We start from the raw sequence: 12,264 nt of genomic DNA, 5'->3' as shown, positions 1-12,264 counted from the left end.
TGATGTTTTGAAATTTGCATGAATTAAGCAGATTTTGACAACTAAGATATTTTTAGTTTTGCAAACGAAGGGCGCAACTGTCTGTAAAAGTCAATTAGAAATGAATTATTTGCAATAATGTTTATTTGATCGAATCTCCAGTCTCCCGTCAAGGTTTATGCCGCTGGGGGTCACTGAGGTAACAAAAAATGCTTTCAACTCTTCATGTTTTTCATTGTCTGTTTGTGGGTTATTTTATTGAATTTGCTTAGCGAAATGTGTTCTGATCTAAATAATTACATTGTAAAATAGGGTTTCTGTTCAGGCTGATAATTATTTGGATAATTTCACATAATTTGAACAACACTGGAAGAGACCACACCTCTGAGACAATGTGCTTAAGAAATACATTTAATAAATAGTTTTAACTTGCCCTAATCAAGGGCAGACCTGTATATTTAGTCTTTGTAAAGCTTTGAAAAATATTATTTGAATCATATCTGACATCTATGATGCAATTAAATTCCATATATTTTCTTTAACACATACCGTTTTTAATTTGGTTTGGAAACTGTAAACCATTTTCAGGTTATAGGTAGATAGAAAAATTAACATCATCTCTTAATGTCAGGGGTGGACATCATTGAGAATCAAATGTGTCACAGTACAGATACACCACCATATGATATTACCAATTTTTTCTTCTTTTGTTTACAGAAACAGTGAGGATCTTGATAAAACCGGCCCTTAGTAATACCACTTGATCGTTAGCTTGAAGAGGAAGTTCGGCAGCCTCTTAATATGTCTCCGTTAATTGGCACCTGAAAATGGCGGTACCGCCATCGGATGGTTATTGTTGTGCATGCTAGATATTGCACACATAGATGTCTCTCACTTCCTTTTAAAAAGACAGGATTACAATACATAACATCTCTCTGAAATAAAAATAGTTTTGATACACAATACCAAAAACACTGTGCTGTTTCCTACCTCATAAACTGCTGAATTTTGCACATGCTGTGGTAACACTACTGCACCCTGAGCCCTGGCTAATCACCGGAAACCTTCCCACTGCAACTTCCTATGGCGTGTTCGCCCGCTCTTATCCTTCGCCATGTTAAGGCAAAGGATTGTGCTTGTTGCTTTGCAAGTGACTCCAGTATTTAATGAGTTCGTTGGGCTGGAACTGGTGAGAGGTGATCAGGTGACTGTATTTGCAGCTGGAGTATGACACTCTCCAGTGGTTGAAGAGAAACTCATTTGGTGGTGGCATTGGGTCGATCCGCAGTTTGGCCAGGCAAATTCCTACATACACATCCTCGAGGTGAAGGCGACGAATGCTCAACGAGGCATTGTAGATTTTCGCTGCCATGTCCCCCGAGAACACATAGCCCGTCCCAGAGCAAAAGATAGGATATCTCTCGCTGGAATACAGCTCTGGTGGCATGTACCACTTACTGTCCTTGTTGCGGTTGGGAGCATAGCCTCTCATTAGGTAGCCTGTGAAGTAATTCTGTCGAGGTGCCACGTTTGGCTTTAGCAGCTTTTGGATGAGATATTCTGTGTTGACAAACATGTCACTGTCCGTCTTCATGACATAGCGGGCGTTTGGGCAATAGCGAGCAACCCAGCTCATGCCCATAAGCGTCTTGATGGTAAGGTTGTAATAGGTGTCCAAGAAGTCCTGCTGAATGATGTCATGGTACTGCAAGCTCTCCTCCTCAATGGGGCTCTGGGCATACCCATTCGGTATTCTTCCCAACAGAAAGAGTCGCACAAACCCATAACCCAAGGCCAAGCTCTCGTTGCCCCAGGTCTGTCTGATGGCGTTCCTTGCCTCCAACTGCCTTGGCTCAGCAGCAATTAGCAAAACTAGGAAGGGACTGCTTTCGTTGCACTTGTAGGGCTCATTAAGCAGCCAGTTATAAGGCTGGGCTGCTAGACGCCCTCCCACACCCATTTCCCTGTGCAAGCTCTTGGTGTTGCTGTTAGTGCTCGAGTTGTTCCCGCTCTGCAAGATCTCCAACCCTACTATCCCCCGGGCAGTGATCTCAGCCTGGTGAGAACTGAAATTGAAGTTAACAGACGGTTTGGGGAGCACATAACCATTGTCTTTCCAGAGGCTTCGCAGTGAGCTTTGGTTTCCCTTCGCACGCTCCTTTTGGGGGCGCAAACCCCGCATGGTGTAAACCAAGGGGTTGTCTCGCAACCAACTCCGGCCCTGCAGCAAATCCTGGTGACAGTAGATGAGAAAGAGGGCAAAGACTGAGGCCAGCGAGAGAAGGCCTGCTACATGTGTGCGGAAGAGTGACCGCTTGACATTCCAGGTCATCTTGATGGGGCAGCAGTGACGCCGACGCCACTGCATGATGTAGAGTGGGGCTGCTTAGCAAAGCGCGGCGGTCACAACCAATCACATCAAACATGTGTTGCAAACAGCCTGAGGGTTATCTGAGCTGGCAGATGGGTGTGTTCAGGGCCGCAGGTGGACCTACGAGGGGGATGACAAACTGTTCATGAGAGTTGCAGGAATGCGTTTCTCTGGCCCTCCCCAGTGACAGACGGTCATGCTTTGGGGCAGTTCCCTTCTGAAGGACGACTGCTTCCTCAGACTGATGTATCTGTGCTCTAAGAATGAGGAGAGAAAAACAATGAGTAATACTGAGGAGTGTCTCAGTACAATGGATAGCAGAATATCTTAAATTACATTCATGAGCTGTGTACAGCTACAGTTAAAGTAATGTTGCCAATGACATCACCTGCAAATTCATTGGTGATTTTTGATACAACCTAGGTTTACGACAGCAAAAATATTCTCTCTACACCACTAACATTATGATTTTCCAGTCTTCTGCATCTGCGGTATATGGCAACACTGTGAGGGAGATTGCTAACGGGGGTCTCTGCATATCATGAGCTAACCTTTACTGCCCTGCGTGAGAGTTTAAATTGAAGGTTTGCACAACATGGCATTCAGGGAGAACACTACTGCCTCAGAGGCCCTTTAAGCCACCTCCCCACCCAGATGCACTCTAACAGCCAGAGAGGGGAAGCATCCGTCAAAATGAATTTTCAGGCTCCAGCAAGCAGTGTTGCAGGATCCGCAGCCATAGGCAGCGAGTGATAACAGCCCTCACCCCTTATTCACCCACCACCTTAAACTTATCAACACTGCACCAGAGGGAAAGTCCTCCCTGCCAGCAATTTCGTCTCTTAACCATTGCTTTCTCACACTGTTATTAGATTCTAGAACTTCCTCCCAGTAATGGTGGTCTAAAAATAGAAGAGAAATTATTAAAAAGGTAAGGCAGGGGTCTTGTTTTTGAAAGTCATGTTTTGTTTGGGCTTGTTTTGAGAGCATCAGAAGAGGGAGTGCTTATAAATGTTCTATGACAATACAGCACAAATTGGTGTCCTATTTTATTTTATTTTTCAGAAAGATACGACATTTCATAAATTAGAAGCCAACATAGAGCATTAACATACCATGACAAATAGGTAATTTTAAATAAAATATCTATTAATTATTTTTCTAATTATTATCTTTTATTTTATTCCATTTTCATATACAAATGCAGTGTTGACTGTATTCATCAAGATCACCAATTCAACCCTGTTAACCAACTTATTTTAAGAACATTTACACTATAATATATATATATATATATATATATATATATATATATATATATATATATATATATATATATTCATTTTTAAAATTTACAGAACATACACATCTATGCCTTAATTTAGAATATATTAAATAAAATAAATACGGTTAAAAAGTTTGGGGTTAAGTGTCGCAAGTCTTTTATGCACACAAAGGCTGCAATTATTTGATGAAAAATTTAGTAAAACAAGTAAAATTGTGAAACATCATTACAATAAAAAAAAATGTTTACTACTTTAATATGGTTTAAAATGTAATTTATCCATGCAACAGCAAAACTACATTTTCAGCATCATTACTCCAATCTTTAGTGTCACATGATCCTTCAGTAATCATTCAAATAGGCTGATTTGATGCTCAAGAAATACTTGTTATTATTACTCTTTTATTAGCTGCACAGCTTAATATTTTATAGTAAGAATTATCCAGGATTATTTGATGATTGTAAGGATCTGAATTTAAAACAAAAATATTTTGTAACATTACAAATGTCTAAACTGTAACTGTTGGCAAATTGAATACATCCTCACTGAATAAAATTATCAATTTCTTTTTTTTTTTTTATTCTTACTGACTCCAAACATTTTAATGGTACTGTATAATTTGTGTAATGTAATGTTTATTGGTTAAAAACAAAACCACAAGAAATAGGGTTTAAAACTGTATTTATGCATGTCCCAAATATTGGTAACAGGGTTGCAAAAAAGTGCAAACTTCATACAAGCTAACATATAAACCACAGCTCAATTAACATTTAGTGTGACCTTCTGACTTCTTTCACTGACATAATTTTGTAAAATAATTCTACGCCCTATTTCATGCCTATTTTGTGAGTGCCATGTACTATCCTTCCACCTACCTACTAAATGTTTGTCTCTGTGGATTGTTTCCTGTTTTGTTGCAACAGCTGGATCAGAGGATGATAACCTTTTCAACCAAATGTGCTCACCCAGCGTGGGCAATTACAGTAAGATGGAAAGAGGCTAAGCCTGGCTTTACTTTAAAGGTTAACACACTTCAGAACAGAGCGAATGAAATGCTCCAAAGGTTTCCTTTGTCATCCATTTGATATCCTGTAATGAGAGCCTCACTAGAGAACGCTACATACTGCACTCACTTGGGCGCTAGGTGTTTTTGTTTTTGCCAAATTCACTAACATGCTTGTTTGGAGGAACGAGAAGAAATAAATAAATATTGATGTATTTGTAAATGAAAGAGAGGAATTCATAAAATCAGCTGCTTTTTATTTTAGTTTCCAGCTACGCCAGTTTTCGTTTCATACAGTTAGGGAAATTAGGAGCGCGATGTGGTCACAGCGGTCAGCAATTAGAGGAGCAAGACTTCTGATAGGAAGCACCTGCAAACAAAGTTAATATGATGGAGATCAGCGTAATTCAGCAATCAGTCTACCGTACAATAATAAAAGCAGGAGCTTTTTAATGCACTTGCTCCCACAGGTTTTTGCTAAACATTTTTTTTCCATAACCAATGCATTGCTGAGAAACGTTTCTAATGACTATCCATGTAAAAACCGTTTTCAATTTAATAAGTGAAAGGTATCATGTCTCTCTAAATAGGACATGCATTTGCAATGACACCCATTTGTAAGCCTAATATTATGAATAATTTGCATGCATAATAATGTTTTTGTAAGATAAGTTTAGGTTAATGCATTTAGCCATAATCTGAACGTACACCTTTTAACAATAACAAAAATGGCCAAGCCAATGAATAAGTGATAAGAAAGATTCTGGATGGCATTTTAAAAATAAATATACAGAGGGCAATAAATGCAATCGACAATCACAACAAATGTGCACCGGATTCAGTAAATCTCCATATGCGCTAATGATTCTCCCAGATGGAATGATTAATTTGACATTGAGTGTCCCATGTGAAATCACTCATCATAGGTTCTGCATTCGCATAGTCACTGTTCATATCTTTGATGGTTGTGTTATATATATATATAAGTATGTATGTACTAGATATGACACCACATTTTAATGTTTGCTTAAGCCTGGTAATATGGCCCTTACTGGGACACATTCTGGCCGTTCATGACATATAATTGCATCCATTACTCAAATGCCAGGGTCTTTAAAAACCTCATTCAGAAGTTTGTGAATGTTCCTTTGAAAGGTGAGTTTAATGAATCATATATCGTGAGGTTGCAGCTCAAAGCATTTTTTTTTTCAGAGCATCTGTCATCCATAACTTGGACTGAGATGAATACCATCCTCCTAGTTCTGCTAAAAGAGAACTGTGGCCAAATTTAACACACACACACACACACACACACCTGGTGGAATAATTTGTACGAGACTGAAGCATGCCAGCATACATCTTGGCCCCTGCATACTTCAGCAGTTGTTTCAATTGTCTGTTTGTTTTTTCAAATGTCAATATGGCTTATGTGACTAATGTGACATCTCATCTCCCATGCGAGCAAATAGTTTTGTTGATTCAAGCATATTACTGTCACAATCTGCCTGCGTCGGTGCTGAACAATGTTACAGTCCTTTTAACGAACTGCATATTTGATGCATTACTTTTACTAAAAAGGCCCTGCATTAATCCTTTCGGTTTCGATTTGTATTTCACACCTAATGTTTTTTTTTACTTGGGTAACTTTAAGAAAGATGGTAAGTAGTTTTAGAACATGGGGGCAAAGTCCAACCGGTTCTTTATTAATATCACAGTGACTTAAACGTGCTTGCGAGCAGAGTTGTAGGTAGTGGTTAGCTTGCAAAAGTCCCTCTCACTGGGCAGCGGTGGTGCTTTCCTACATCACTGCTCACAGGTTAGCTAGATCTGGGCCACTTGACCACATTTTCACCAACTGGCAACATTTACCATTTTTCTTGGTTAACCAAAACATAAGAGGGAGGAGATTTGTATCTATTTTTAAGACTCCTGGAGTGAACAGTCCTCAAGCATTTGAATCAAGTCTCCTGCATTGTCCTTTAAGTCCATGCTGTTTACAAACAACTTGGGTTCGAACTACTTACTGATCTTCTTCAGTATGTTATAGGGCTCATAACCGAGCTTTTTACCTTTAGAGGACGGCAAAGATTAATTAGACAAATGAAAAACAGTATTAAATTGAGATATCTATATATTATTAGACCTACCTCACTCTGTGACAGAGTGGAAAGATGCGCGCGCCGTCTGTCGAACCGCACCGCGCGCCATCATTCCTTCCGACACCACCGAAAAACCGACGATAAACCACCTCTTCACTTCCCCTCGCGCTATTCGCAAGAACTTAGGCTTATTTCTTCGTTTTCCATCTTGAAATCGTAGAGCAAAACCCCTCCTTCCATCTGTCAGGAGCTATTGTTGTCTGACGCCGCACACGTTAACGTTAGGCTGCATCTCCCGTTAACTGCCACTGAGACCGCTACTTTCGCTCCTTCTTCAGTTAAACAGCGGATGCCTGTAATATGAACAGCGGCTAGAGGCGGGAATTGAGAATTTATGATGACGGAAAAAGAACAAGAACTTCAACGGTCACACTCCGCGTCGCGCGCCTGCAGTCATGAGGTATGTCCAGTTAAGTAAAGGGGGGGAAAAAAAACATCGGCGGTAAGCGAGTAGGGTGGCTGTCGCGTGTTGTTCCTGCCAGAATATGGCAGCAAAAGGCCTCTCCGTGCCTGGTCTAACGGAACACGACCCTGAAGTGCAGTAGAAGGCAGCAAAGCCTCTCCTCTTTCTCAAATGATGTGTGGGGTGGGCTAGTGGGAGGGGAAGCAGCTGTTGAAATGACGACTCTCCGCTGACTGACTGAGCCCCTGCGACGTCACCATATACTTAAGGGAGAATCCCACGTGATCCATTTAGAATCACTCCCACTCCTCACAAACATAGCCAAACCCTCACTCCTGTGTCCGAGAGCAGTGAATGAACGGATTTAACTCGCCAAGGGGCCAAGGTTTGGCTGGTAAGCTTAAAAATGTAGCCCCTGCTGGTAGATGTCGTAACTACACCATTATGGGGCGATAAGAAACTGTCGCCATTGATGCCATTCAGTGTTTATTCTTACGAAATGTATTTTTTATTTTTGCAATAGTACGCCTATGTATTATATCATGGCAAATGTCGTGAAATGAAGGATCCCCACATCTTTAGACCAGTGAATTTCCATTAGAATTACTAATCTAGTCATGCGTGATTACTATATCTCGCATATTAAAAATGTCTTGTCACCAACATATTTTACAGCCAATGATTACGTTGATTATATTTCTAAATTGTCATTTTGTAAATTCATCTCCATGTCTGGAATTCACAATTTAGAAATTCGTGGCATTTTTAGGTTTAGTTTTTAGTTGGCGCAATACTCCTTGAAGGTACTATTTTAAAGATAAAATTTCCACTGTTATTTTTTATAATAATATTTAACATCATATATACTAGTTAAATTGAATCAACAAAACAATTACTATGTATGTAAATGGTTAAAAAATAGTATTGTTATCATCATCATCATCATTATTATTATAATAAAATAAATAGTAATTAAATGGTTAAAAAATTAAGACCTGTCCCAATAACAATGTGGCTAGCGCTTGTGTGGCTAGTCCCTGTGTCACTTTGTCTATCAGCCTACAACACATTTCACTTTTTCTAAGGTGTCTAATTTCACCATTTTTCTAATTATCCAATCCGTGGGGGGAAAACTAAAACACTAAAAGCTGACTTGCCCTGTGTCAGCACTGGCTGCAGACTGTTGTGAATACCACGTTAGGTATCACTGTGGTTTCAGAGCCATAGAGAGACTGAATAATTAATAGAAGCCTTCTCGTTGACAGAAGTGCTTTGGGAGCCATTAGCTCAGGTACCTGACCAGCGTGAGCGTATTAGTGAGAAAGAGGTGATTCTGGAGAGATTGATTTCCCCACAAACTTAAAGATCAGAAGCCTCCACATTGAAGGAATGTCAGACTCCGTTCCGCGTTTTGTGTGTGTTCTGCCTCCTGTGTGTTTCCATGCCCTTATATGGTTTTCCTGTTCCTGCTCCCTGATTGTTTCCCATTTGTTTCCAGCTGTGTTTTCTTCATGTTATTATGTTTCATTAGTTCCAGGTGTTTCTCGTCATGTCATTTGCATTTAAAGTGTTCCAGGTCCTCAGTTTTTTTGTGTGGTTTTGTATGTCAACCCCTTGAGTTCCTGTCTGTAGTTCCAATTTTTGGATAAATAATACTGTTTAATGTTAATGCCATTCACCTCCATGCTCCTTCATCTCCTTGTCCCCATCACAGTATCATGACGAGGAACAGTTTACCCACGACAATAACCCATAACACGGCCAGTGCATCAGTTAATGTCTTGTGAATCAAAAATGAGTCCATAATCTAATTATATCACTTTCTCGAGTGAAAAAGTCGTCTAACCTGAGTCAGGAGAGAAATATGCATGAGCACCATTTACAATCAAATCAGTTCTAAACAAATATGTCAGTGGATTTTGATGTGAGATGAGAACAGGGATATATTTTTTCATTTGAAGAAGCATCATTATGGATTTCTATTTTAGCCAGAAGCGATTGTTAAAATGAAATCCCACAGCATTTTGCTTAACAAGGCACTCATTCACAAGTGAACTCTTATGTTAAAAGCTGCTTTCCAAGACCGTCTATAAAAACTTACTGAACTTTTGAGTTATTGAACTTTTATTTTGAGTACCATGGTTTGCCTGGGCACATAGTGTATTTTTCTAGTTTGCATGGCTTGTTAAGAGACAATAGCTCTCTTCCAAACCTAATGAGCTGAATCACTGCCTACATAAGCAGCTACTTTTTAAGGCAGCATCCTAACTGAAAGGAAAATTAACTTAATGAATGTTTTAATTGTTAATGATTAACTGTTACATGTTACTGTTACATGTTACTGTTTGCAATGTGTAATCAAAATATAATAACTGCTCGTCCTCTGGATCTCCACACAAATAGTGATCCGCATGGGAGACCTGACTTATTTATTGTCACGAAACTGCATCTATATTTACACATCGTACTTTTTCAATGCCAAGTACTTGGCATTCATGGTTATTTTGAATTGAACCCATGACCTTGGTATATCTGGGGCCGTGCTAAGTTAATCTACTGTCCTAAAATAAACCTACTTCAAAAGGCCTTTAGAAATAAATGAATTCACAGGGTTCAATGGATGGGCAGATTACTTCTGAGAATTTTTAAAAATGAATAGAGCACTTCTGAATTAAATGCACCAATTGTTGATTCCAAAAGTGCTTGGTGTTAACATGTTGCTAAGCTAACAGTCTATTTGTAATACTATTTCAGTACTGAATAAAATCAGCAATTTTATCGGGATTTACAGAGGGGCCACAGAATAAAATGCAAAATGTCACTGAATAAAACTGTAAAAGGAGTGAATAAATTAGATTATCGACTGATTTCTCAGAGATGTACAAAACCACGAAAAACACTCATAATAGACTGCTGGAGGTTAAAAGGCTTACTGATATTCTTGATAAAGATGAACTTTAGCAGTAAACAGGATGTTAGTGGTCACTGCTATCATGGCCAAATTAGTCTCAAAAGTGTGAAAGACAGATTTCAATGAGAAGCTTGTTGCTTACACATGCTTTTAAAACGACTAATAATGCTATTATAATGACTAAGCCCCTAATGTCTAAATGAGTTCCTAATAGCCTTTTAACTGTGATACAGTATCGCAGTGTTTATCTGCTACATAGCTTAGAAAACCTAAATATAGATATACACAGAAATATAAGTCTATATATAAGCTGCGATTACTGTAAAGATGGAGAACTCTTAATGCACTGTTAAAATGTAAAATAGCCTGAATGGAGGGGCTGTTCACACAGAATGCACTTTTGCATTCCACTGCACCGCTCTTCCTTTTTTTAACCTTTGGAAACATGTATAGATGTGTTTGACCATTGCATTTGCACCTTTCGCAGCATCACACACACATGACACGCTCGACATTTAAAATACATTTCAGAAACTTTTAGCTATTCTAGACCTGCATTTTGCACTTTCAGATGCAAAAATGCTTTCTGTGTGGCTCATTAAAGGAAGTTCACCCCAAAATGAAAATTTGTCATCCAAGATGTAGATGAGCTTGTTTCTTCATCTCAACAGTTAGTTTCAATCAATCACTTATGATTCAGCACTTATTCAACCAACAGATCCTCTAGGAGTGAATGGGTACCGTCAGAATGAGAGTCCAAACAGCTGATAAAAACATCACACGACTAATCCACACAACTCTAGTTCATTAATTAATATACTGTTAAGGAAAAAAACCTGTGTATTTGTAAGAAACAGATACACGATTAAGATGATTTTCAGCTTCAAACCTTTGTTTCCAGCTGAAACTTCCTCTATCCATATAATATAGCGTTCTCCATCTATAGCTTGGATGGCCTGAGGGTAAGTACATTTTGAGCACATTTTTATTTTTGGGTGAACTATCATATCAAGTAGAAAAAGTTTCCTGAGGTGCTGCACTTACTCACTTTTTACAATATAAAAAGACAGAGAAGAAAAATGGAATTGAATTTGATTTTATCCGTAATAAATTGTGCTAATTCAAAAATTAACCTTGCAAACTGTTGTGACTCTGCTTTACAAGCCTAAAGAATAATCACTGAATAAAATTTTAAGCTAATGTATATGTTTACTTCACATTTACCTCATATTTTTTCTAGTGAATAATACAAATGCTGATCTACTCACATGCAATTGTGGGCATAAGTGTGTACGCAAACATCTTCAGCGCCCACAGAACATCATGACATCTGACACACAGTTGTCATCAGCAGAGACCTCCAACATGTTGAGTGCTTCATGTTCCACTTGGGCTGTGCTGTTGCGACCGGACCTCACTCAGCCTTTGTTTACTCTTTTCCAGCATTTGCGCTTTCAACATCAAGAGCAGAGATGAAAGACGACGCTCCGACTTTAGCATGCAAATTGGAGCATGGGCAGCATGGGAAGTGTCGCATCACATAGAGTTGTCGGTTTGATGTGGTAATAAGCTCAAGAAAGAGCTGATACCACAAAACCTATGCTAAACTGAATGCAAGGCCTCAGTACATTATTACTCAGTTAGACCCATTTTGGCTTTGTCATAAATGATTTCACAATTGTTTGTGTATTTAATCTATATGTAACAATTAGCATATGCTGGTAGAGTGTAAAGTAGGTACTTAAGTAATTCTGTCATGTTGGGGAAGATGTATGTGAACACCACTGAAATCATGTCTTGTAATCATTATCAATCCTAAAAACGTTTTTTTTTTTTTTTATTAAAATTAAAACACGTTGCTTGAAAACTTTAAAATATTAAGTAAAATCAATTTCCCAATATTTTTGACCAACGAATTGAGTTCCCCAATTCGTATGAATTTTTACGAATGACCGACCTTAAATCTCACCCCTAAGCCTAGAAAAGGTCTAGACAAATTGTACACAATCATATGAAATAAAATATGTAAAACAATGACATCGGAAAATATGTTAAAACAGCATTGAAAAAAAAAATTATAGACATTACTGAGATTCCCATTTACCAATTTCTTAAATTGGGATTGGATATATACACAAACACTTATTTGTTA

The 12,264-nt window shown here is 38.6% G+C and overlaps 1 protein-coding gene across 1 annotated transcript; it reads right to left on the bottom strand.

Moving 5' to 3' along the window:
- Positions 1-374: 374 nt before the first annotated feature.
- Positions 375-7,452, bottom strand: LOC127988375 (beta-1,3-galactosyltransferase 2). The gene is made up of 2 exons (XM_052591108.1): positions 6,787-7,452; positions 375-2,607 (listed from the first exon to the last, which is right to left on the bottom strand). Exon 2 carries the CDS (start codon positions 2,345-2,347, stop codon positions 1,097-1,099), a length of 1,251 nt encoding a protein of 416 aa, XP_052447068.1. The 5' UTR covers positions 2,348-2,607; positions 6,787-7,452; the 3' UTR covers positions 375-1,096.
- Positions 7,453-12,264: the final 4,812 nt, after the last annotated feature.

This window comes from Carassius gibelio, chromosome B22, assembly GCF_023724105.1.
Source record: "Carassius gibelio isolate Cgi1373 ecotype wild population from Czech Republic chromosome B22, carGib1.2-hapl.c, whole genome shotgun sequence".
NCBI lineage: Eukaryota > Metazoa > Chordata > Actinopteri > Cypriniformes > Cyprinidae > Carassius > Carassius gibelio.
The sequence above is the reverse complement of the archived record's forward strand: the minus strand, read 5'-3'. Positions and strand labels throughout refer to the sequence as shown.

Coding starts and splice junctions, on each gene's coding strand:
- LOC127988375 (XM_052591108.1), bottom strand. CDS start 2,347: ATGCAGTGGCGTCGGCGTCACTGCTGCCCCATCAAGATGACCTGGAAT.